The sequence below is a fragment of the Manis pentadactyla genome, chromosome 8 (assembly GCF_030020395.1).
Source record: "Manis pentadactyla isolate mManPen7 chromosome 8, mManPen7.hap1, whole genome shotgun sequence".
NCBI classification, from domain to species: Eukaryota; Metazoa; Chordata; class Mammalia; order Pholidota; family Manidae; genus Manis; species Manis pentadactyla.
The window spans coordinates 61,323,235-61,350,494 of record NC_080026.1 but is presented as its reverse complement, the minus strand read 5'-3'; the positions used below and the strand labels follow the sequence as shown (position 1 = coordinate 61,350,494).

General features: G+C 37.3%; 1 protein-coding gene across 1 annotated transcript in view; it reads left to right on the top strand.

Moving 5' to 3' along the window:
• Positions 1–14,374: 14,374 nt before the first annotated feature.
• Positions 14,375–27,260, top strand: part of ZFAND4 (zinc finger AN1-type containing 4) — a 71,876-nt gene continuing 58,990 nt past the window's right edge. The window contains exon 1 of the mRNA XM_057505802.1: positions 14,375–14,598. Within this exon, the coding sequence (XP_057361785.1) occupies positions 14,415–14,598 (184 nt within the window). The 5' untranslated portion in view covers positions 14,375–14,414. The remainder of the gene's footprint in view (positions 14,599–27,260) is intronic.

Sequence of the window (27,260 nt, the reverse complement as noted above, 5' to 3'; positions counted from 1 at the left end):
CCGGCGTCCTCAGCTTCCTCCTGATTGGAGGGCGACGCGCGCGCCGGCGAGCGATTGGTACGCGGTGTCACGAGGCGGCGGGGGTGTGACGGCAGCGGTGCGTTGCTAGTAGTGCCTGGAGCGGCTTTGCTCGCAGGACTGCGCCTCCGTGTAAGCCTGCGGTTAGGAGAGGGAGTGGACGAGAAAGCCGCGGAGGGCGCCCGGGCTGCGCGGGCCGCTGAGCCTGGCCGCGCTGCTGCCACTGGCTGCCCTACGCAGGTCAGCCGGGCCCGCTTCTTCCGCCGCCGCAGCTGCCCCGGCGTCTAGTCGACAACACATCCTTTGCTTTCCGTCCCTCCGCAAGCGCGACGCGGGGTGCTCCGCCCCTCCCGACGGGTGTTGATCTCCAAGTCGCCGACTCTGTCGTGGGGTCTGACAGCTGCCTTCCAGGTCAGGCCGGTGCGTCTGGGTAGTCGGAGAGTATCTTGGAGGAACGCGGGCTGCACAGGTGACCCGGTAGTCTTCAAGTGCTGTGCATTGAAGGCCCCTGTAGACGTTGGATCCGATGGATTTCCCTGTCCCACTAGGAAATTGATTCCAGCCTAGAGTTTAGCGTATGGATGATGTGTATATAATTCTGTAACCCGTATTTATAACTTAGGGATAGTTTCACACATTAGTAAAAACGGTTCATTACAAGTCAATACTTTTAATGGCTACAGAGCATTCTGGATCTCTATGCGGGGAGAAAAGTTTAAAAGAGATGTCTTTTGTGGCTAGTATTCTATAGAACAGAGGATAAAACTGACTCCGAGTTTCTGAAATTATTCAGCGCTATACTATCTTCCTTTTATTTTTGGTGTGTTGTTTAGAAGTTTTTCAAAAGAGAGGTTTTGGAAGTTGATTGAGAAATGGTTTTTTGATGCCATTACTCTTAATAACTATCTATTTTTTAAATAATTGGTAAAAATTCTAGAAGTACTTTTCTCTTTACCAGCCATCTGCCTCTTCCTCTCCCATAAATTAGCTGTTCTTGTTCTTGCATCGTTTCCAATCCTGTCTTTGAGTCTTCATTGCCCTTTCTTTTCTAACATCATGGGGTTCTGTAATATGCTGTCTAGCATGACCACACACGACCGCAGAAGCTATCTATAAACCCAGCTTTTAATATACTAGCCAGGTCTTTGACCTGCTGGAGCTTCCATTTGCTCCTCTGCTGTCGTCTAGTGTTCCAGCCTGGCTTAACCAGATTTCATGGCCTCATTTTGTCCTCTGTTACGGTGATTTGTACTGCTGAGAAGTGTAACTGTTTTCTAGGCATACATTTCAGTTTTGCATTTGGTTACCAACCTTGCTTCCTTTGGATACGTATTTGAAACGCCAAATTTACGGTGGGTGTTCTGTTGCAGGTAGTGCTATACTAGGCAGCTGTCTTTCTTTCAGCCCGTAGTTACTTTACCTATTCTTGTGATAGGTGAAAGACGTCCAAATCTCTCATTCTGTTACCTTCTCCCACTCCCAGCTTGTTTATTATATCCAGGGTATTGCTGTGGGAGAGTACTGTGGTGAAGGAAATGCTCCTTTTATCTTCTGTCTCTAAAATTCCTTGGGTAGGCTCTGGTCACCCATGCTTTTATTTCTGTAATGGAGATTTCAGCATTCCTGACCCCTGACTTCTGTTGCTAGAGCTGCTGCTGTGTAGGTGGGAGTGCTGTTGTCTTTGGGGGAACAGACTCTGATAATTCTGTAGTACATTCTTATTTAAAATATAATATAGTATGATAAGTATATTCTTAAGAATCCACATGTTATCCTAATCATACTATAAAACCGGTAAACCGGTTCCATAAGGGGTCAAGAAGAGGTGTTAGGGATTAGCTGTGTACAAACTCACAGTTTTCCTACAGGCATTTCAATGTATTAAAGGTATAAGAAATAAAACCTAAATAATACAGCCATTATTTAAGAGTAATGACCTTTTACCCCTATCACCAGCAGTATTAGCATGGTGCTTTGTATTATTATATTTACTCATTATTTTGATAGTGTAACAGCACTCAGAGCAGTTGTACTGGCAATGACAAAACTTGTCTTCCTGTGAGGCCAACCACTGGCAGTCTGCACAAGGCAATTCAGGTTCCTGATTAATAATCCAATTAGTGTTATAAAAATTCACACTATTGCAGAAATCTCTGTATGTGCATGTATGTTACGACCTGGATAAACTTTGGTGGACTTAATTTGGAGTGAATCATAACAGATTCCCATGGGAAATTAGCACTCTTCCAAACTAACTTCTGGAGCATAAGCAAACATTCCTTCATCTTTACAACAGGGATGATACCTTATGTATGTCACAGGTTTGTTTTAAGTATCAGTTGAGAGAGTGAATATTTATTTACTCTTTATTTGGACAAATCTTTAACGAGTACCATATAACAGAACTGGTGTGCAAGGTGATAGGCTGGTAAATCAGAATTGGTCCTTCCTTTAAGTAACTTATAGTTCAGTAGAGTAAAAAAAACGTGTTAAGAATGAAATTGGTTGTAAAAAAAATTCACTGCAGAGTATCAGGTGACCGTGATACTCAACTAAAAAGTACTGCAACCAGTTGTGGGACAGACTGGTGCTCAGGCAGAGAGGAAGACTCAAAATTCTCACTGGTTAAGTGGGAGTTTGTCGTATGCAAAAGTAATTCTTTAACAAGACACATTCAAGGTGCTGTGCTGTTTCTCAAGAAACATAAATGACCAGTAATCACTTGAAAAATTATTCCACCTCACTGGTAATCAAAGACAGACAAATTTACATATAGTAAATATATTTTTCCCTGGTCAAACTGGCAAGGATTTTGTTTTGCATAATAATATCTGGTATTGACTAGAGTGTTGGGAAATGGATCTCTAACAGTGGTGATAGAAGTTTCGTTCAGGTGGCTAATTTAGCAAAATTCTTAAAAACCTTAAAAATGTGCATACTTCACCAATTTTGTTTCCACAAGTAGACTTCATAAAGTCTATTTTCAAAAAAAAAAATTGAAATTAGTCATAAAGGGGTGCAAAAGAGAGCAACCATAATAGGCTTTGTGAAATAGTTGCTACTTGAGCTGAGTCTTGAAAGATGATTAGGCGCTTGTTAGGTAGCTAAGCCTGGGGATGGTGGTGGTGGAGCAAAGCAGGAGCGATGGTAAAGAGGCTGATGTGTTCTGAAGCTGCAGGTGCAAATGATTGAAGTACAGAGGTGGTACACATGGGATGAGATGTGTATAAATAAAATGGGTCTGGAAGGTGAGGTTCATGATCTTAAGAGCATTTCTAAGGAGTCTGAATTTTATTCTGTAGACAGTGGGAAACCATTGTAGGGCCATGAACAAAGAAATAACACAACCAGTTCTACATTTTACAAGGATAACTGCTCCACAACATATGTCATTAGGGAAATGCAAATTAAAACAATGAGCTACCTCTACATGTATGCCTGTTAGAAAGGCCAAAATCCAGAACACTAATAACATCAAGTGCTGGCAGGGATGTGGAGCAATAGGAACTCTTATTCATTGCTGGTGGGAATGCAAAATGGTACATCCACTTTGGAAAACACTTCACAGTTTTTTTAGAAATGTATATCCGCAGAAGTTGAAAATTTATGTCTATACAAAGACTTGCATGTGGATATTTATAGCAGTTTTCTTCATAATTGCCAAATCTTGGAAGCAACCAAGATGTGTCCTTCAGTAGATAAATGGATAAGTAAATCATAGTACATTCAGACAATGGAATATTATCCTATGCTGTAAAGAAATGAGCTATCAATCCATGAAAAGATCCAGAGGAAACTTAAATGCATATTACTAAATGAAAGAAACCAATCTGAAAAGGCTATCTACATGCTGTATGATTCCAACTATATGACTTTCTGGAAAAGGCAAATTATGGGGATGGTAAAAATATCAGTGGTTGCCAGGGATTGGTGGGAGGAAGGGATGAATAGGTGAAATACATGATTTTTAGGGCAGTGGAAACACTCCATATCATACCATAACATGATGGATCCGTCATTATACACTGTCCAATCCAGTAGAATGCACAACACCAAAAACTACCCTTAATGTAAACTGTGGTCTTCGGTGATCATGATGAGTCAGCGTAGGGTGGTTGATTGTAACCAACAGTGGGGAGGCTGTGCATGTGTAGGGCCAGGAGTATTTGGGAACTCTACTTTCTGTTCAGTTTTTATTCAGTGGGATAAAGTATTTAAAGGGAAAAAAATTCAGGTTTTATACTAACTTGGGTTCATTTCCCTCCTTTAGTATGCGTTAGTGGTTTCACTGTATTACTTTCCAAAGTCACATATAAAATATTTGTAGAACTTTGTGTGACCTTTCCTTGTGCTTGAATGTAGATAATTGAGAGTAAAATCATTTTTGAAATGTATAATACCCTAATCCACTTTTCATTGAACTTTCTTTTTAAAAAAAGATAACTGTTAGCATTATAGAGAATGTGTTAGAAGAATAAAGGACAGTAGTCAGGGATTGTATCTAGACTTTTAAAATTGCTCAGTTGAGAGCTAATGAAGGCCTGAACTAAACCCTAATCAGTGTGGATAGAAAGCATGGCATATTACAGAAATATTAAGAGTTGTACTGCTAGGATTGATCACTTCTGGGTATTTGGGGGAGGGAGAAAATATCTAAAATGATTCCTAGTGTTCTGGTTTGAGTGACTACGTTGATGGTGGTGCTCTTTACCAAGATGGAGACTGTAGGACAAGGATATTTGTGGGAAAGATGATTAGTTTTGTCTATGTTGGATTTCAGGTGTCTGTCTAGTGTCCAGATTTCAGATGTGCATGGAGTATCATGCCTATAGAATGGAGATGTAGGTTATTAGTCAAACACAATCTTTTAAAAATAACTGCTCCTTTAAATACATTGCTATGCAAATTGCATCACTTTAGTGATATCTCATATCCTTTAGCCAAAGAAGGAAATGTAAAAATTTATTCACCTCCAATTTTTCTTCTTGAATCCTGTATTTCCCTAGTGTTCACTTTCTGTCCACCTAGATTTTACTTACTACTATCTTATTCTCTTTGTGAGACTTTACCCAATCTAAAATACATTTCAAAACTTACACATCTCTGGGGAATACTTCCCAATTCATTCTATGAGGTCAATAGTACCTTGATGCCAAAACCAGACAAAGGCATAAAGAAAACTAGATATCTCTTATGGGTATAGTCACAAAAATCCTCAAAAAATACTAAACCAAATCTAGCAGCATATGTGAAGGACTATGTGGCTTATAGAAATAGAATATATTCCAGAATGCAACATTGGTACAACATACAAAAATTAATCAATGTTAGAAAAGATGGCGACGTGAGAGGAGAGACAGAGACTTCCTCCTAAAACTGGATACAATTAGAAAATACACTTGGCGCAACTAATCCTTCTGAGAAGGGAGCAGTCCTCACCGAATGGGGTAATGTACCACAGCTGTGGCTCAGTGGGACCCAAGCCCTTCTCCCCTTTCCCCACCCCAGCTCACCGGTGGGAGGAAGAGAAACGGAGCAGGGAGGGAGTGGAAGGCTTGGGACTTCTGAATACCTAGCTCTGGAGATCTGCGCTGGGAGCACAAACCTACATTTCATGGTGCTTTCATGAGACTCACATGACTACCAGATTGGAAAGTTAATACAGGCAGAGTTCCTGGGGAGACTGGGATTCCAGCTGCTTGTGGAAAGCAGGGATCCATATCCGGCTGCTGTGGGACAAAAACTTATACCTGTGTGACCGGGCCACTGGCTCAGGCAGTGGAGACAGGCACAGCAGCCGGGAGGGGGGGAACAGCTCTTTCCTCCCCCCCAGGCACCAGTACCGCTCCCCTGCGACCCCCGACATTGCTTCAGGGGCTGACCGGCTCCAGAGTGGAGCTTCTGGACACTAGAGGGCGCCATATACAAACATGAAACGCCAAAGGAACTTTGTCCAGAGTAAAATTTTTAATACAACTCCAGAGAAAGATTTAAATGATATGGACCTCATGACTCTTCCTGAAAAGGAGTTCAAAATAAAAATCATCAACATTCTAATGGAGGTACAGAAAGGCATCCAAGAACTCAGGAATGAATTCAGGTTGGAGATCCAATCGTTGAAGAGCACGATGGAGGGTATTAAAAGCAGGTTGGATATGATGGAGGAGACAATAAATGAAATAGAAACTAGAGAAGAGGAATACAAAGAAGAGGCACAGAGAGAAAAAAGGATCTCTAAGAATGAACGAATATTGAGAGAACTGTGTGACCAATCCAAGTGGAACATTATTCACATTATAGGGATACCAGAAGAAGAAGAGAGAGAGAAAGGGATAGAAAGTGTCTTTGAGGAGGTAGTTGCTGAAAAGTTCCCCAATCTGGGGAAGGAGATAGTCTCTCAGGCCATGGAGGCACACAGATCTCCCACACAAGGGAGCCAAGGAAGACAACACTAAGACACATAGTAATTAAAATGGGAAAGATCAAGGATAAGGACAGACTGTTAAAAGCAGCCAGAGACAGAAATAAGATCACATACAAAGGAAAGGTCATTAGGCTAACATCAGACTTCTCAGGAGAAACCTTACAGGCCAGAAGGGAGTGGCATGATGTATTTAATGCCATGAAGCAGAAGGGCCTGGAACCAAGATTACTGTATCTGGCAAGACTATCATTTAAATTTGAAGGAGGGATTAGACAATTTCCAGATAAGCAAAAGCTGAGAGAATTTACCTCCCACAAACCTACAGTCTATTTTGGAGGGACTGCTATAGACAGAAGTGTTCCTAAGGTTTAATAGCTGTCACCAGAGGTAATAAAACCACAGTAAAGAAAGTAAAGCAGCTAATTACAAAGCAAATGCAAAATTAAATTAACTATCCCTAAAGTTAATCAAGGGATAGACGAAAAGTACAGAATTTGATACCTAATATATAAAGAATGAAGGAGGAAGAAAATAGAGGAGAAATAGAAAATAACCTTTAGATTGTGTTTGTAACAGCATACTAAGTGAGTTAAGTTAGACTCTCAGATAGTAAGGAAAGTAACCTGGAACCTTTGGTAACCATGAATCTAAAGCCTGAAATGGCAATATGTACATACCTATCAATAATCACCTTAAATGTAAATGGACTGAATGCACCAATCAAAAGACATAGAGTCACTGAATGAATAAAAAACAAGACCCATCTATCTGCTGCTTACAAGAGACTCACCTCAAACCCAAAGACATGCACAGACTAAAAGTCAAGGGATGGAAAAAGATATTTCATGCAAACAATAGGGAGACAAAAGCAGGTGTTGTAGTACTAGTATCAGACAAAATAGACTTCAAAACAAAGAAAGTAACAAGAGATAAAGAAGGACATTACATAATGATAAAGGGGTCAGTCCAACAAGGGGATATAACCATTATAAGTATATATGCACCCAACACAGGAGCACCAGCATATGTGAAACAAATACTAACAGAACTACAGGAGGAAATAGAATGAAATGCATTCATTTTAGGAGACTTCAACACACAATTCACTCCAAAGGACAGATCCACAAGACAAAAAATAGGTAAGGACATGGAGGCACTAAACAACACACTAGAACAGATGGACCTAATAGACATCTATAGAACTCTACATCCAAAAGCAACAGGATACACTTTCTTCTCAAGTGCACATGGAACATTCTCCAGAATAGACCACATACTAGGCCACAAAAAAAGCCTCAGTAAATTCAAAAAGATTGAAATGCTACCAACCAACATTTCAGACCACAAAGATATAAAACTTGTACATAAATTGTACAAAGAAATAAAAAGGCTCACAAACACATGGAGGCTTAACAACATGCTCCTAAATAATCAATGGATCAACAACCAAATTAAAATGGAGATCAAGCAATATATGGAAACAAATGACAACAACAACACAAAGCCCCAACTTCTGTGGGACGCAGCAAAAGCAGTCTTAAGAGGAAAGTATATAGCAATCCAGGCATATTTAAAGAAGGAAGAACAAACCCAAATGAATAGTCTAAAGACACAATTATCAAAATTGGAGAAAGAAGAACAAATGAGGCCTAAAGTCAGCAGAAGAAGGGACATAATAAAGATTAGAGAAGAAATAAATAAAATTGAGAAGAAGAACACAAGAGAAAAAAAACAATGAAACCAAGAGCTGGTTCTTTGAGAAAATAAACAAAATAGTTAAGCCTCTAGCCAGACTTATTAAGAGAAAAAGAGAATAAAAAAAAGAGAATGGAAACATCACAACAGACCCAACAGAAATACAAAGAATTATTAGAGACTACTATAAAAACCTATATGCTAACAGGCTGGAAAACCTAGAAGAAATGGACAACTTCCTAGAAAAATACAACCTTCCAAGACTGACCAAGGAGGAAACACAAAATCTAAACAAACCAATTACCAGCAAAGAAATTGAAGCAGTAATCTAAAAACTACCCAAGAACAGAACCCTCGGGCCAGAAAGATTTACCTCAGAATTTTATCAGACATATAGAGAAGATATAATACCAATTCTCCTTAAAGTTTTCCAAAGAATAGAAGAGGAGGGAATACTCCCAAACTCATTCTATGAAGCCAACATCACCCTAATACCAAAACCAGGCAAAGACCCCACCAATAAAGAAAACTACAGACCAATATCCCTGATGAACATAGATGCAAAAATACTCAACAAAATATTAGCAAACCAAATTCAAAAATACATCAAAAGGATCATACACCATGACCAAGTGGGATTCATCCCAGGGATGCAAGGATGGTACAACATTAGAAAATCCATCAACATCATCCACAACATCAACAAAAAGAAGGTCAAAAACCACATGATCATCTCCATAGATGCTGAAAAAGCAATCTACAAAAGTCAACATCCATTCATGATAAAAACTCTCAACAAAATGGGTATAGTGGGCAGGTACCTCAACATAATGAAGGCCATATATGATAAACAACAGCCAACATCATACTGAACAGTGAAAAGCTGAAAGCTTTTCCTCTGAGATCAGAAACAAGACAGGGATGCCCACTCTCCCACTGTTATTCAAAATAGTACTGGAGGACCTAGCCATGGCAATTAGACAAAACAAAGAAATACAAGGAATCCAGATTGGTAAAGAAGAAGTTAAACTGTCACTATTTGCAGTTGACATGATATTGTACATAAAAAACCCTAAAGAGTCCACTCCAAAACTACTAGAACTGATATCGGAATACAGCAAATTTGCAGGATACAAAATTAACACACAGAAATCTGTGGCTTTCCTATACACTAACAATGAACTAATAGAAAGAGAAATCAGGAAAACAATTCCACTCACAATTGCATCAAAAATAATAAAATACTTAAGAATAAACCTTACCAAGGAAGTGAAAGACCTATACCCTGAAAACTATAAGACACTCTTAAGAGAAATTAAAGAGGACACTAACAAATGCAAACTCATCCCATGCTCTTGGCTAGGAAGAATTAATATCGTCAAAATGGCCATACTACCCGAAGCAATATACAGATTTGATGCAATCCCTATCAAATTACCAACAACATTCTTCAATGAACTAGAACAAATAGTTCTAAAATTCATATGGAAACACCAAAGATCAAATAGCCAAAGCAATCCTGAGAAGGAAGAATAAAGTGGGGGGCATCTCACTCCCCAACTTCAAGCTCTACTACAAAGCCACAGTAATCAAGACAGTTTGGTACTGGCACAAGAACAGAGCCACAGACCACTGGAAAAGAATAGAGACCCCAGATACTAACCCAAACATATATGGTCGATTAATATGTGATAAAGGAGCCATGGACATACAATGGGGAAATGACAGTCTCTTCAAGACATGGTGCTGGCAAAACTGGACAGCTACATGTAAGAGAATGAAACTGGATCAGTGTCTAACCCCATACACAAAAGTAAATTCTAAATGGATCAAAGACATGAATGTAAGTCATGAAACCATAAAACTCTTAGAAAAGACAGGCAAAAATCTCTAGGACATAAACATGAGCGACCTCTTCATGAACATATCTCCCCAGGCAAGGGAAACAAAAGCAAAAATGAACAAGTGGGACTATATAGCTGAAAACCTTCTGTACAGCAAAGGGCACCATCAATAGAACAAAAAAGTATCCTACAGTATGGGCGGATATATTAATAAATGACAGATCCGATAAAGGCTTGACGACCAGAATATATAAAGAGCTCACAGACCTCAACAAACAAAAAGCAAATAATCCAATTAAAAAATGGGCAGAAGAGCTGAACAGACAGTTCTCCAAAGAAGAAATTCAGATGGCCAACAGACACATGAAAAGATGATCCACATCGCTTGTCATCAGAGAAATGCAAATTAAAACCACAATGAGATATCACCTCACATCAGTAAGGATCGCCAACATCCAAAGGGCAAACAACGACAAATGTTGGTGAGGTTGCAGAGAAAGGGAAACCCTCCTACACTGCTGGTGGGAATGCAAATAAGTTCAACCATTGTGGAAAGCAATATGGAGGTTCCTCAAAAAGCTCAAAATAGAAATACCATTTGGCCCAGGAATTCCACTCCGAGGAATTTACCCTAAGAATGCAGCAGCCAAGTTTGAAAAAGACAGATGCACCCCTATGTTTATCGCAGCACTATTTACAATAGCCAAGAAATGGAAGATACCTAAGTATCCAGTAGATGAATGGATAAAGATGTGGTACATATACACAATGGAATATTATTCAGCCATAAGAAGAAAACAAATCCCCCCATTTGCAACAACATGGATGGAGCTAGAGGGTATTATGCTCAGTGAAATAAGCCAGGCGGAGAAAGACAAGTACCAAATGATTTCACTCATACGTGGATTATAAGAACAAAGAAAAACTGAAGGAACAAAACAGCAGCAGAATCACGGAACCCAAGAATGGACTAACAGTTAGCAAGGGGAAAGGGACTGGGCAGGAGGGGTGGGAAGGGAGGGATAAGGGCAGGGAAAAACAAAGGGGGCCTTATGATTAGCATGTATAATGTGGGGGGGGCATAGGGAGGGATGTGCAACACGAAGACAAGTAGTGAGTCTACAGCATCTTAATACGCTTATGGACAGTGGCTGTAATGGGATTTGTTGGGGGGTACTTGGTGAAGGGGGAAGTCTTGTAACCATAATGTTCTTCATGTAATTGTAGATTAATGATAATAAAATGAATTAACAAAATTAATCAATGTTATACACCATATTAATAAAATAAGAGACAACACATCATCATCTCAACAGACACTGTAAGGGAAAGTATTTGGCAAAATTCAATACTCTGTGATAAAATAAAAGCAGACACCTAAGCAAAGTAGGAATAGAAAGGAATTTCCTCAGTTTGATAAAAATTATCCCTGAAAACTCCATAGCTAAAATCATGCCTTACAGTGAAAGACTGAATGCTTTCCCCCTACAATCAGGAAGAAGACAAAAATGTCTGCTGTCACCTTTTCTATTCAACCTTGCATTGGAGATTCTAGGCAGGGCAATTGGTAAGAAAAGGAGATGAAGAGCATCAAGGTTGGAAAGGAAGTAAAAACGTCTATTTGTTTGACATGATCTTGTATGTAGAAAATCCTAAGGAATCTATTTAAAAAAACCTAGAACCAATAAGTCCAAGCAAGGTTACAGTGATCAAGACCAATATATTAAAATCAGCTGTATTACTATACACTAGCAGTGAGCAGTATGGAAATGAAACACAGTGCCTTCTCTATAGTAACATCAAAAAGAATAAAATTCTTGGAATATATTTTTTAATGCAAAATTTGTTCTCTTAAAACATCATTGAAAGTAATTAAAGTTATAAGTAAACTGAAAGACATCACATCACATTCATGGATTTGAAGGTTTAATATTGTCAAGATGGCCATACTCTCCAGATTAATTTAGAGACTCAACACAATCCTTATCAAAATCCCAACCAGTGTTTTGCAAAGTAGATAAGGTGATCCCAAAATTCATATGGGAATTCAAAGGACTCAGAATAGCCTACAGTTTTGAACGAGAAAAAAAAATTAGAGGACTCACACTTCCTGATTTCAAAACTTAGTGCAAAGCTGTGAAGACGGTATGGTACTGGCATAAGGGTAGACATAGATCAGTGGAATGGAATGAAGGGATGAGAATAAATCCTCACACTTATGGTCAGGTGGTTTCCAACAGGGATGACAAGACAATTCTGTGAAAAGAGTATAGTCTTTCCAACAAATGGTGCTGGGACAACTGGCTATTTACTTGTAAAAGAATAAAGCTGGATCCCATTTCACACCATCCACAAAAATAAACTCAAAGTGGACTATAGACCTAAACATAAAAGCTAAAACTATACAGTTCTTAGAAAAATATATACAAGTAGATCTTTGTTACCCTGGATTAGGCAGAGCCATTAAAATATGACACCAAAAGCACAAGAAACAAAAGAAAAATAGCCAAATTGGACTTCATTAAAATAAAAAACTTACGTGCTTCAGAGGACACCATCAAGTTAAAAGACAACCCACAAAAACTGGGGAAAATATTTGTGATTCCTATATCTGTTAAGAGGCTTATATCTAGAAAACATTTTTTTAAAAAACCTTACAACTCAATAATGAAAAGACAACCCAATTAAAAATGGACAAAGAATCTGAACAGATTTTCTGAATAGATATTTATGTAAAGAAGGTATACAGATGGCAAATAAGCACATAAAAAGATGCTTAACATCATTAGTCATCAGAGAAAGGCAAATCACAACCACAATAAGATGCAGTCTCACACCCACTAAGATGGCTTTAATTTAACAAAAAGACAAAAAGTATTGACAAGGATGTGGAGAAGTCAGCAGCCTCATTTATTGGTGGGAATGTAAAATGGTTTAGACCATCTCTGGAAGTTTGGTAGTTCACAAATTGTAAATATGGAGTTAAACCGCATAACTCAGCAATTCCATTCCTAGGTCTGTATGGAAGAGAAAGGAAAACATGTCCACACAAAAACTTCTAATTGAATTGAACTTCTAATACCATTATTCATAGTAACCAAAAATTGCAAATAACCCAAAATACCAATCAACTGATGGCTGAATAAAAGTGGTATATCTGTACAATGGACTATTATTCAGCAGTAAAAAAGAATGAAGTACTGATACATCTTAGAACATGGAAGAACTTTGAAGACATTATAGTAAGTGAAAGAAGACTGTCACAAAAGAATGCATTGCATGATTTGTTTATGTGACATGTACAGAATAGGCAAAATTATAGAGACAGAAAGTTTATTAGTGATTGCCTAGGGCTGAGAAGGCAAAGGAGAATTTGGGAGTGATGTCTAGAGTATGGGGCTCCTTTTGGGGTGGTGAAAATATTCTAAAAATGATTGTGGTGATAGTTGTACAGTTCCGTGAGCATACTAAAGCCTAGTAAATGTTAGACTGAAAGGGTGAATTTTATGGTATGTAAATTATATCTAGATATGGCTAATAAAAAGATTTACCTACCTGTTCAGGAAGATGTGAATCATCCATCTGTCCTTCTAATTTAAGTTTTTCAAGACCCCTTTAACAACGTTTTCACTGATTAATAGCAATTTATCAGTTTTATAATTCCTAGTCTCCTGATCATATACTTGTAATTTATCTCAGGACTTCTGTTGGTGTGTTTGTCTCTCATACTCATTAATTAACTGTATGTGCCTGTAGATATTATGTCTAGTGTCCTTTACCAGTATTAACCTCATCTCAGTGCTGTACTGATAGATAACCCCTGGAAACTCAAATGCTCATTAATCATTTAGTGAGTCCTACTTTTACTATTAAGAAGTCTAGTAAGATGGTTGCTATTCCAGTGTGATTCAAATGTACAATGGTTATAAAGTTATACTTTGTATGGGTTAGAAAACAATTTACATGTTTTAGAAAAATGTGCATGAATTTTTCAAGGCCTACACATTAAGTTCATTGGTTTAATTATTAACAATGGAACAAATATTTGTTGATCTTGTACTATATATAAGTAACTGTCTTGAGCTCTAGTGGGATACAGAAAAGTATCCCGAATATATCTGTTATTAATCTTGCAGTCTAACTGGGAGAGTGGTTTCAGAGACAAATGGGAGAAGTTCAAGATAAGACATACTAAGCATAAAAGTGAATTCTGGGGCTGTCTGGAAGATTGACATGGGCCAGAGTTGTTCAGAAAATCTTTATAGAGGAATGAGACTTTCAGATAAGCTTCTTTAAAAATATATATTCTTGTTTTTTAGGTGCAAGACTCAAAACATGAATGATACATATTACCAGTGTTCAAAGCTGACTTGGCTGGAACTGGAATACAGTTGTCTGCAACATAGTCCAGAGGAATTAGGAAAGTCAAAGTAATGGATAACAGAGAAGACCCTCCATTCTTCAATGGAGATAACATGGGACCATTTTACTACAAACTTCCTTTCTATAATACCATAAAGCTCTTCATTGAAACATTGACTGGAACATGTTTTGAGCTCAGAGTTTCACCCTTTGAAGCTGTCATTTCTGTGAAAGCAAAAATTCAAAGATTGAAAGGTACTAGTCTTTATTTTCAGGATATGAGGATTAAATTTTTTCATCAAGAGTGTATAATGACTTTTAACTTTTCTTATGGAGAAAGGTTAAACATATATTCAACCCCCATATACTCCTTCAACAGTTATCAATTCATGAACTATCTGGCTTGCATGCATATGTTTCCCCCACCCTGTTCTTGTACTGTATTCTTTTGAAGCAAATTGCTGGCATCACATTAATAGTATGAAATAATATTTTTAAATAGTTATTCAGCAGGTTATGATGACATGCAAATTCTAGTGTAACTACCTTACAGTTAGTTACTTTTCATGGGTAATAGGAATTGAATTCCTTTAAATGAACTTGTTTACCTTTTTATAGTGCTTCGTGAATACTTATTTTGTAATGCAGAGGTTTTCTGTGAAGAGCTTTTGGCTTACATTTACATATATTTGCAGTTTCCTCGGTATAGCAAACATACTGGATGTTATGCAATGTCTCTTGTGGTTTGTGTACTTGAGAAAAGTGTCATAAATTACTGTGTGTTAAAATTAGTCTTTTTCTTTGTACTTTGCTGATTTCTGAAATAAGTAGTATTTGCCATTTATAGTTGTTAAAATCCAGTAGTAACTAGAGCATTAAATTGTTCTATTTAATATGAATGGGTCTTTTTGAGCCAGCTGGAACTTGCTGTAATATAAAGACAGTAACTAGCATTTCCCTGTAGTTGAGTTTTAAGTTGGGAATTGTAGGATGAGGAGGGTTGGAATTTTCTTTCTAAAATCAAGGATCCTGGGATCTGAGCTTTTGAATATTTGCTCCTCTCCAGTAACTAACTTCTCTGGATGTTCAGTGACCATCCAGTAATGGCACATAAAGCTTTTGCATCCCCAAATGATTTGATGATAAAAAATGGAATGAGAAAAGTTTATTTTGACTTTGATCTATTTTTTGTTTATTTATGTGATGGTGTAATACTACATTTTTAAGAAAAGGAAAATAAAACCTTCTTGTGTTCTAAATAATCTCTGTATTTTGCTGCACTCCCTGACCCTTTATGCATTTTGAATAATCTCCATATAGCAAAAGCACTTTAGAGAACATCCATTTAGGTCACTTCATGTCTGAAGAGTCAATTTGATCTTAGGGAATTTGTCCAAGGGAAATAATTTGTTACTGATAGATTGGAACCAGAGCTGACATGCAGACTTCTTGTCCACCCTGGAGGAGGAGGTGTTGTTAGGGTAAAAGCAGTGGCTTTGTAGTTATTAGACAGTTCAGACATTTAGACTTTGTAGTTATTAGACTAGTTTAGACATTTATAAGACAAATGGAGTTTTTTCGAAATTAAATGAGGTAATACATAAAATGCCTACTCTCTTAGCTTGGGTGGGCTGTCATAACAAAGTATCATAGACTGAGTGGCTTAAACAACAGAAATTTATTATCTCACAGTTCTGGAGGTGAAAGTCTGAGTTAAGGGTGCTAGCATGGGTAGGTGAGGACTTTGTTCCTGACATGTAGATGGCCACCTTCTGTCTGTGTCCTCAGATGGCAGAGAGAAAGAATGAGCTCTCTGGCGTCTCTTCTTATAAGAGCACCGATTCCACCATGAGGGTCTCATTCCCATGACCTCATCTAAGCCTAGTTATTTCCCCAAAGCCCTGTCTCCAAATACCATCACATGGGAGGTAAAGATTTCAAGATATAAATTTGTGGGGAACACTTTCAGTCCCTACTAGTGGTCAGTAGATCTTAATTCCTATTGCCATTCCTCGTCCTCATACTCCTCACCCCCTCCTTCCCTCCTGTTCCCCTACTTCCATGTAACTTCTTGCAGCCATGGGCAGTGACAGTCATCCTATTCTTCAGGAGGCTTCAAGAAGGCATCCTCCATGACAAATCAGTTTTAGTCCTTTTCTGGGTGATCTTTCCATTTCTACCCAGGACTACATTTGGGGTTGACATGGTGGGAAAGACCCTCACAATAGATATGGAGTGGGGAGGATAAGAGGGTAGAGGTGACTCTGCTTGGTTTAATCATTCAGGGAAACGGTTGCTCTGCCAGATAGCTTTTCCTTTTGGGAAATTTTGGTAACTTCAGAACTAGAGCTTAGTAGGAGATAGGAGGGTGAGTGGAGGGAACTGCAGAAAAAGGCTTGAAGAGAATACCAGATTAGGAATGGCAAGGCTATAGCATGAAATGAACAGTAACTACATGGAGATTTTAAATGGGCCTTGAAGAGACATGAGCACTGAAGCTAGACTGCCTGATTACAGATTATTAGTTGAGCAAAATATTTAATTTCTTTTCCTCAGTTGTGCCAATTTAAAATGGGAATAATAATAGTACCTATCTCAAAGAGTTTTTCTTAGGATTATGAATTAATGAATGTAAAGCATTTAGTAGAACATTTGTGTTCTTTTTCAGGGGAAAATGGTTAATCTGTGTGTAACTCCGGGTGGGCAGGTTTGGGTGGAGTTGACTATATAAACTTATGTTTATTTCTGGACTCTCTAGTCCATTCCATTGATCTATGTGCCTAGTGTGTTAGTACCATACCATTTTGATTACTATAGCTTTGTAGTATAGTTTGGAGTCTAGAATTATGATACCTCCAGCTTTGTACATCTTTCCTGAGATTGCTTTGGCTATTAAGATTGCAGGGTCATTTGTGGTTCCATACAAATTTAGGATTATTCTGATTTTGTGAAAAATGCCATCGGTATTTTCATAGGGATTGCATTTAATCTGTAGATTGCTTTGGGTAGTGTGGACTTTTTAACAATATTAACTCTTCTAATCCATAAGAATGGTGTATTTTTCCACTTACTTATATTATCTTTGATTTCTTTCATCAGTGTCTGAGAGTTATCAGGGTACAGAGTTTTCACCTCTGTGGTTTCATTTATTCCTAGATATTTTATTCTTTTTAATGCAGTTGTAAGGGGACTGTTTTCTTAATTTCTCTTTTGTCTACTTTGTTATTAGTATATAAAAACACAACATATTTTTACATAAACATTTTAGCCTTCAGCAACTCTGCTGAATTCATTTATTAGTTCCAATAATTGTTATGGTGGAGTCTTTAGGGTTTTCTGTCAATAGTATCATGTTATCTGGAAATAGTGAAAATTTTGCTTATTCGTTACCAGTTTGGATGCCTTTTATTTCTTTTTCCTGTTTAATTGTTGTGGCTGGAACTTTGAGTATTATGTTGAATAAGAATTGTGAGAGTGGTTTTCTTTGCCTTGCTCCTAACCTTAGAGAAAAAGGTTTCAGCTTTTGCCATTAAGTATGACGTTAGATGGATTTGTCTTATATAACTATTATTCTGTTTGGGTATGTTCCCACTAAACCCACTTAATTGAGAGTTTTTATTATGAATGGCTGTTGAATTTTCATGAAATAATGTTGTGTATCATGTTGATTAATTTGTGAATATTGTACCATCATTGCATCTCTGGACTAGATTCCACTTGATTCTGGTGAATGATCCTTTTACTTAATGTATTGTTGCATTCAGTTTGCTAATATTTTGTTGAGTATTTTTGCATCTATGTTCACCAGGGATTTTGGCCTATAATTTTCTTTACTGCTGCTGCTTCTTTTTGTTGTGTTTTTGTCTGGTTTGGTATCAGATAATGCTGGCCTCATTGAGTGAATTTGGAAGCATTCTTTCCTCTTCTATTTTGTGGATTAGTTTGAGAAGGATGGATATTAAATCTTCTTTAAATTTTTATTGAATTGATCAAATTCACAATCGAAGCCATCTGGTCCTGAATTTTTGTTTGTGGTTTTTGATTACTAGTCCAATATCATTGCTAATAATTGGTTTGTTAAGATTTTCTTTTTTGTCCTGATTCAGTTCTGGAAAATTATATGCTTCTAGGAATTTGTCCATTTCTTCTAGGTTGTCCAATTTTTTGGCATATTATTTTTCTCAATAGTCTTTTTTTTCTATTTTTCTATTTTTATTTATTTTATTTTATTTTATTTTTAAAATTCTATTTATTTATATATTCTTATTTTGGTATCATTAATATACAATTACACGAACAACGTTGTGGTTACTAGACTCCCCCCATTATCAAGTCCACACAACATACCCCATTACAGTCACTGTCCATCAGCATAATAAGATGGTACAGAATCACTACTTGTCTTCTCTGTGCTATACTGCCTTCCCCATGCACCTCCGCTATCAATAGTCTGTTATAGTCCTTTGAATTTCTGAGGTGTTATTTGTAATTTCTCTGTCATTTCTGATTTTGAGTTTTCTCTTTTTTTCTTAATAAGTCTGGCTAATGGTTTATCAATTTTGTTTTTCTTTTAAAACAATTGGCAATTAGTTTTATTGGCTTTTTTTCCTATTGCTTTAGTGGTCCCCCTTTCTTTTATTTCCCCTCTAGTTTTTATTATTTCTTTATTTATACTAACTTTGGGCTTTGTTTCTTCTGGTTGATAATTTTTCTTGTTTCTTGTGGTAGGCCTGTATTGTTATGACTTCCTTCTTAGAAATTTGAACCATTGTGTTTCCATTTCCATTTTTGTCTAGTTATTTATTTCCTCTTTGATTTCTTCTTTGACGCATTATTTGTTTAATAGTGTCTCACCCGAGGGTTTCAGCCCGCGCAAGTTCACTCTGGATTTGGTGAGACTGAAGAAAGAGAACAGAATGTTCTTGGGGTAAAAGAGTTTATACCCAGCTTTATTCTCATGGCAGTAGGTCAAGCACTAGAATCAGGTCTGCATCCGTCAGTCTGCAGGTCTGTAATCCACCTCTGTCTCTGCCTCCTCTGAAAGCACTGGGCAGAGCTCTTTATATAGTGACTCAGTCAGTAATAGCTCAGTACCAATGGGTGTGGGAGCATTAGCTTAGCAGTAGGCCAATTACATCATCAAGTAGTTTAGGGTCAGGTGAGGATCCTGGCTGCAGGAACTTTCATTTTCCCCACAAATACTATGTTGTTCAGCATCCATTTGTTTTTTCCCATAAAATTGATTTATAGTTTCATAGTGTTGTAGTAGGAAAACATGTTTGATATGATTTCATTCTTTTTATAAATTCATTGAGACTTGTTTTGTGACCTAATACATAATCTATCCTGGAGAATGTTCCATATGCACTTGAAGAGTGCATGTATTCTGGTGTTTTGGGACACAATAACTTGTATATATCTGTTAAGCCAATCTGATCTAATGTGTTGTTCAAAAGCCACTGTTACCTTATGGCTTTTGTCTGGATGCTCTCTCCATTGATATTAGTGGGTGTTAAAGTGCCCGACTATTATTATATTACTGTCAATTTCTCCCTTTAGGTCTGTTAATATTTCCTTTATATATTTGGATGCTTTTTTGTTGGTGCATAGATATTTACAATTATTATAGTCTCATGTTTGATCCATTTAATTATTATGTAATGCTTTTGTTACTCTCTTGTTACAATCTTTGTTTTAAAATCTATTTTGTGTGATACAAGTATTGCTATCCCATCTTTTTGTATCACTTCCATTTGCATGAAATATATTTTTAAGTCCCTTCACTTTCAGTCTGTATGTGTCTTTAGGTCTTAAGTGGGTTTCTTGTAGGCAGCATATAGATGTGTCTTTTTTTTTTATTCCATTCAGTCACCCTCTTCCTTTTGTTTGGAGAATTTAGACCATTTACATTTAAAGATATTATTGGTAGTTATGTGCTTATTGCCATTTTGTTGTTTTCTGGTTCTTGTAGTTCTCTATTCCTTTCTTTCTCGCTCTCTTCTCTGACTTTATTTAGTGTTATGCTTGGATTTCTTTCTCTTTATTTTTTGTGCCTCTTTTACAGGTTTTTAGTTTTTGATTACCATGAAGCTCATATATAACATTCTACAATCACTACATTTTTACTCCCCTTTCCATGTACTATATATGTATTTAAGGTCATATTTTACATATTTTTATTTTATGAATGCTTTAATTTCTTTAGATGGAATTGATTTTGCTACTTTTGACTTTTAGCCTTCATACTCTCATTATAAATGATTTATCTACTTTTACTATATGTTTGTTTCCATAAGTGACTTTTTTCCTTTCACAATTTTCTTCTAATTATGGCTTCTTCCACTTAACAAAGTTCTTTTAACATTCCTTGTAAGACTGGTTTAGTGGTGATAAACCCCTTTAACTTCTGCCTGGGAAACTCTCTCTCCTTCAATTCTGAATGATACCTTTAACAGGTGTAGCGTGTAGTATTCCTGCTTGCAGGTTTTTTCCTTTCAGCAGTTTGAATATATAATGCCTGCCAAGTTCTGCAGAAAAATAAGCTGATAGCTTTGTGCAGTCTCCCTTGTAAAATGCCTCGTTGCTTTTCTCCTGCTGCTTTTAAGATTCTCTCATCATCTTTAATCTTTGTCATTTTGATTATTATGTGTCTTGGTGTGGACCTCCTTGGATTCATCTAGTTAAGGTCTGTCCATGCATCCTGGAACTGGAAGTCTGTTCCCTTTCCCACAATAGGGAAATTTTCAGTTATATTTTCTTTAAATAAGTTTTCTTCCCCTTTCTCTGTTCTTCTGGGAACCCTATAATGCAAATGTTAGTATGTTTGATATTACCTCAGGTCTCTTAACTTATCCCCACTTTTAAAATTCTTTTTACTTTTGCTGTTCAGCTTGGGTGCTTTCTGTTACCCTGTCTTCCATATGCTGATCCATTTTTCTGCATCCCCTAATCTGCTCTTGATTCCTTATTGTGTATTTTTCATTTCAGTTATTGTATTCTCTGTGCTGGGGCCATCCTGACACAATGGCTAATGCTGGGGTAGGCTTGAGCTGGAGTGTCCTGTGGCACTTTGTGCCCTGGCCACCCTGGTAGGATGGCTGGAACTAATTAGGGCACTTTATTTCATTAGTGTTGGCATGATATATCTATCTCCATGTCTTTACTTTTTTAAACCAGCTTGATGTATATTAAAAAATAAATGTATCTCTTCCCATACTTTTATTAATCTATATGTCTATTTATTTTTAAAGTAGATTGCTCTTTTTGTTTTCGTATCATTAATCTACAATTACATGAACAAAATTATGGTTACTAGATCCCCCCATCATTGAGTCCCCACCACATACCCCATACAGTCACTGTCCATCAGTGTACTAAGATGTTATAGAATCACTGCTTGTCTTCTCTGTGTTGTACAGCCCTCCCCGTGCCCATCCCCACATTATGTCTGGTAATCATAATGCCCCTTTTTTGCCCTTATCCCTGCCTTTCCACCCATCCTCCCCAGTCCCTTTACTTTGGTAACTGTTAGTCCATTCTTGGCTGTTTTGTTCCTTCAGTTTTTGCTTTGTTCTTATACTCCACAGATAAGTGAAATCATTTGATACTTATCTTTTTCCACCTGGCTTATTTCACTGAGCATAATACCCTCTAGCACCATCCATGTTGTTGTAAATGGTAGGATTTGTTTTCTTCTTATGGCTGAATAATATTCCGTTGTGTATATGTACCACATCTTCTTTATCTACTGATGGACACTTAGGTTGCTTCCATTTCTTGGCTATTGTATATAGGTCTGCGATTAACATAAGGGTGCATATGTATTTTTCAAACTGGGCTGCTGCATTCATAGGGTAAATTCTTAGGAGTTGAATTCCTGGGTCAAATGGTATTTCTATTTTTAGTTTTTTGAGGAACCTCCATACAGCTTTCCACAATAGTTGAACTAATTTACATTCCCACCAGCATGGTAGGAGGGTTCCCCTTTCTCCACATCTTAGCCAACATTTGTTTTTGTTTGTCTTTTGCATGGTGACCATCCTTACTGGTGTGAGGTGATATCTCATTGTGGTTTTAATTTGCAATTCTCTGATGATTAGCAATGTGGAGCATCTTTTCATGTGCCTGTTGGCCATCTGAATTTCTTCTTTGGAGAAGTGTCTGTTCAGCTCCTCTGCCCATTTTTTAATTGGATTATTTGCTTTTTGTTTGTTGAGGTGCATGAGCTTTTTTTATATATTTTGGATGTCAACCCTTTATGGGATATGGCATTAATGAATGTATTTTCCCATACTTTAGGATATCTTTTTGTTCTATTGATGGTGTCCTTCACTGTACAGAAGGTTTTCAGCTTGATATAGTCCCACTTGTTCATTTTTGCTTTTGTTTCCATTGCCTGGGGAGATATGTTCATGAAGAAGTGGCTCGTGTTTATGTCCAAGAGATTTTTGCCTATGTATTTTTCTAAGAGTTTTATGGTTTCATGACTTACATTCAGGTCTTTGATCCATTTTGAATTTATTTATATGTATGGGGTTAGACAATGGTCCAGTTTCATTCTCTTATATGTAGCTGTCCAGTTCTGTGAACACCAGCTGTTGAAGAGGCTGTCATTTCCCCATTGTATGTCCATGGCTCCTTTTTCATATATTGATTGACCACATATGTTTGGGTTAATATCTGGACTCTCTATTCTGTACCACTGGTCTGTGGGTCTCTTCTTGTGCCAGTACGAAATTGTCTTGATTACTGTGGCTTTGTAGTAGAGCTTGAAGTTGGGAAGCGAGATCCCCCCTGCTTTATTCTTCCTTTTCAGGATTGCTTTGGCTATTTGGGGTCTTTTGTGGTTCCAAATGAATTTTAGAACTATTTGTTCCAGTTCGTTGAAGAATGCTGTTGGTATTTTCATAGGAATTGCACTGAATCTGTAGATTGCCTTAGGCAGGATAGCCATTTTGACAATATTAATTCTTCCTAGCCAAGAGCATGGGATGAGTTTCCTTTTGTTAGTGTCCTCTTTAATTTCTCTTAAGAGTGTCTTGTAGTGTTCAGGGTATAGGTCTTTCACTTCCTTGGTGAGGTATATTCCTAGGTATTTTATTCTTTTTGATGCAATTGTGAATGGAATTGTTTTCCTGATTTCTCTTTCTGTTAGTTCATCATTATTGTATAGGAAAGCAACAGATTTCTGTGTATTAATTTTTTATCCTACAACTTTGCTGAATTCAGATATTATTTCTAGTAGTTTTGGAGTGGAGTCTTTAGGGTTTTTAATGTACAATATCATGTCATCTGCAAATAGTGACAGTTTGACTTCTTCTTTACCAATCTGGATTCCTTGTATTTCTTTGTTTGTCTGATTGCCATCGCTAGGACTTCTAGTACTATGTTGAATAACAGTGGGGAGAGTGGGCATCCCTGTCTTGTTTCCAATCTTAGGTGAAAAGTTCTCAGCTTCTCACTGTTAAGTGTAATGTTGTCTGTGGGTTTGTCATATATGGCCTTTATTATGTTGAGTTACTTGCCCTCTATACCCATTTTGTTGAGAGTTTTTATCATGAATGGGTGTTGAATTATGTCAAATGCTTTTTCAGCATCTGTGGACATGATCATAAGGGTTTGTCCTTCTTTTTTTTGATGTTGTGGATGATGCTGATAGATTTTCGAATGTTGTACCATCCTTGAATCCCTGAGATGAATCCCAGTTGATCATGGTATATGATCCTCTTGATGTATTTTTTTAATCCAGTTTGCTAATATTTTGTTGAGTATTTTTGCATCTATGTTTATCGGGGATATTGGTCTATAATTTTCTTTTTTTGTGGGGTCTTTGCCTGGTTTTGGTATTAGAGTGATGCTGACTTCAAAGAATGAGTTTGGAAGTATTCCCTCTTCTTCTATTTTTTGGAAAATTTTAAGGAGAATAGGTATTATGTCTTCTCTATATGTCTGACGAAATTCAGTAGTGAATCTATCTGGTCCAGTGGTTTAGTACTTGGGTCTTTTTTTTATTACCGATTCAGTTTCATTGCTGGTAATTAGTCTGTTTAGATTTTCTGTTTCTTCCTTGGTCAGTTGTGGAAGGTTGTATTTTTCTAGGAAGTTGTCCATTTCTTCTAGGTTTTCCAGCTTGTTAGCATATAGATTTTCCTAGTATTCTCTAAGAATTCTTTGTATTTCTGTGGGGTCCATCATGATTTTTCCTTTCTCATTTCTGATTCTGTTTATGTGTGTAGATTCTCTTTTTCTCTTAATAAGTCTGGCTAGGGGCTTATCTATTTTGTTTATTTTCTCAAAGAACCAGCTCTTGGTTTCATTGATTTTTTTCTCATTTTATTTATTTCTTCTCTGATCTTCATTATGTCCCTCCTTCTGCTGAGTTTAGGCCTCATTTGCTCTTCTTTTTGCAGATTCAGTAATTGTGATTTAGGCTATTCATTTGAGATTATTCTTCCTTCTTCAAATAGGCCTGGACTGCTGTATACTTTCCTCTTACAACTGCCTTCACTGCGTCCCACAGAAGGTGGGCCATTGTGCTGTTGTTTTCATTTGTCTCCATATATTGCTTGATCTCTGTTTTCATTTGGTCATTGATCCATTGATGATTATTTAGGAGCATATTTTTGAGCCTCCATGTGTATTTGAGGCTTTTTGTTTTCTTTGTACAATTTTTTTCTAGTTTTATACTTTTTGTGGTCTGAGAGGTTGTTTTGTAGAATTTCAATCTTTTTTAATTTACTGAGGCTCTTTTTGTGGCCTAGTGTGTGGTCTATTCTGGAAAATGTTCCATGTGCACTTGGGAAGAACGTGTATCCTGCTGCTTTTGGATGTAGAGTTCTGTAGATGTCTGGTAGGTCCATCTGTTCTAGTGTGTTGTTCAGTGCCTCTGTGTCCTTACTTATTTTCTGACTGGTTGATCTGTCCTTTGGAGTGAGTGGTGTGTTGAAGTCTACTAAATAAATGCATTGCATTCTACTTCCTTCTTTAATTCTGTTAGTATTTGTTTCACATATGTCAGTGCTCCTGTGTTGAGTGCATAGATATTTATAATGGTTATATCCTCTTGTTGGACTGCCCCCTTTATCATTATATAATGTCTTTCTTTATCTCTTGTTACTTTCTTTGTTTTGAAGCCTATTTTGTCTGATACTAGTGTAACACCTGCTTTTTTATCCCTATTGTTTGCATGAAATTTCTTTTTCATCCCTCCACTTTTAGTCTGTGTATGTCTTTGGGTTTGAGGTGAGTCTCTTGTAAGCAGAATGTAGATGGGTTTTGCTTTTTTATCCATTTTATTATTATGTGTCTTTTGATTGGTGCATTCAGTCTATTTACATTTAGGGTGGTTATTGAAAGATATTTACTTATTGCCATTGCAGGCTTTGGATTCATGGTTACCAAAGGTTCAAGGGTAGCTTCTTTACTATCTAACCATCTAACGTTAACTCACTTATTACGCTATTATAAACACAGTCTGATGATTCTTTATTTCTTTCCCTTCTTATTCTTCCTTCTCCAGTCTTTATATGTTAGGTGTTTTATTCTGTGCTCTTTTGTGTTTCTCTTGACTGCTTTTGTGGATAGCTGATTTTATTTTTTGCCTTTAATTAGTATTTGGTTGGTATGCTTTCTTTGCTGTGATTTTATTTTCTTTGGTGACATCTATTTAGCCTTAGGAGTACTTTCACCTAGAGCAGTCCCTTTAAAATAGATGGTTGAGGTGCTTTCTGGGAGGTAAATTCCCTCAACTTTTGCTTATCTGGGCATTGTTTAATCCCTCTTTCAAATTTCAATGATAATCTTGGTGGATACAGTATTCTTGGTTCAAGGCCCTTCTGTTCCATTGTGTTAAATATATCATGCCATTCTCTTCTGGCCTGTAAGGTTTCTGTTCAGAAGTATGATGGTAGCTTGATGGGTTTTCCTTTTTAGGTGATCTTTCTTCTCTCTCTGGCTCCTTTTTTTAAATTTTTTATTAAGTTATGATTGACATATACTCTTATGAAGGCTCCACATGAAAAAACAATGTGGTTACTACATTTACCTATATTATCAATTCCTCGCCCTTACCCCAATGCAGTCGCTGTCCATCAGTGCAGCAAGTTGCCAGAGATCCACTATGTCCCTTGTCTGTGATACACTGTTCTTCCCATTATCCCCCACACCATGTGTCCTAAACATAGTACCCCTCAGTCCCCTTATCCCTCCCTCCCCACCTGCCCTCCCACACCCCTCCCCTTTGGTAACCACTAGTTCGTTCTTGGAGTCTCTGAGTCTGCTGTCTCTGGCTCCTTTTAATACCCTGTCCTTGTCTTTGATCTTTGCCATTTTAATTATTATATGTCTTGGTGTTTTTCTCCTTGGGTCTCTTGTGTTGGTAGATCTGTGGGCTTCCATGGTCTGAGAGACTGTTTCCTTCCCCAGCTTGGGGAAGTTTTCAGCAATTATTTCTTCAAAGGCACTTTCCCTTTTTCTCTCTCTTCTTCTGGTACCCTTATAATGTGAATATTGTCCCATTTGGATTGGTCACATAGTTCTCTTAATATTTTTTCATTCCTAAAGATCCTTTTATCTCTCTCTGCCTCAGGTTCTCTGTATTCCCATTCTCTAATTTCTGTTCCATTAACAGCCTCTTGTACCTCACCAAGTCTGCTGTTAAGTCCTTTGGTTGATTGGTTCATTTCTGATATCTCCCTCCACACTTCATCCCTTAGCTCTTGCATATTTCTCTACAGCTCCATCAGCATGGTTAAGACTTTTATTTTGAATTCTTTTTCAGGAAGATTGGTTATACGTATCTCACCAGACCCTCTCTCTGGAGTTCTTCCAGTGATTTTTTACTCAACCAGATTTTTCTGCCTTTTAATGGTGACAGAAGTGATCACTGGCAGGTGGCACATGTGTCAGCTGGGAGAACA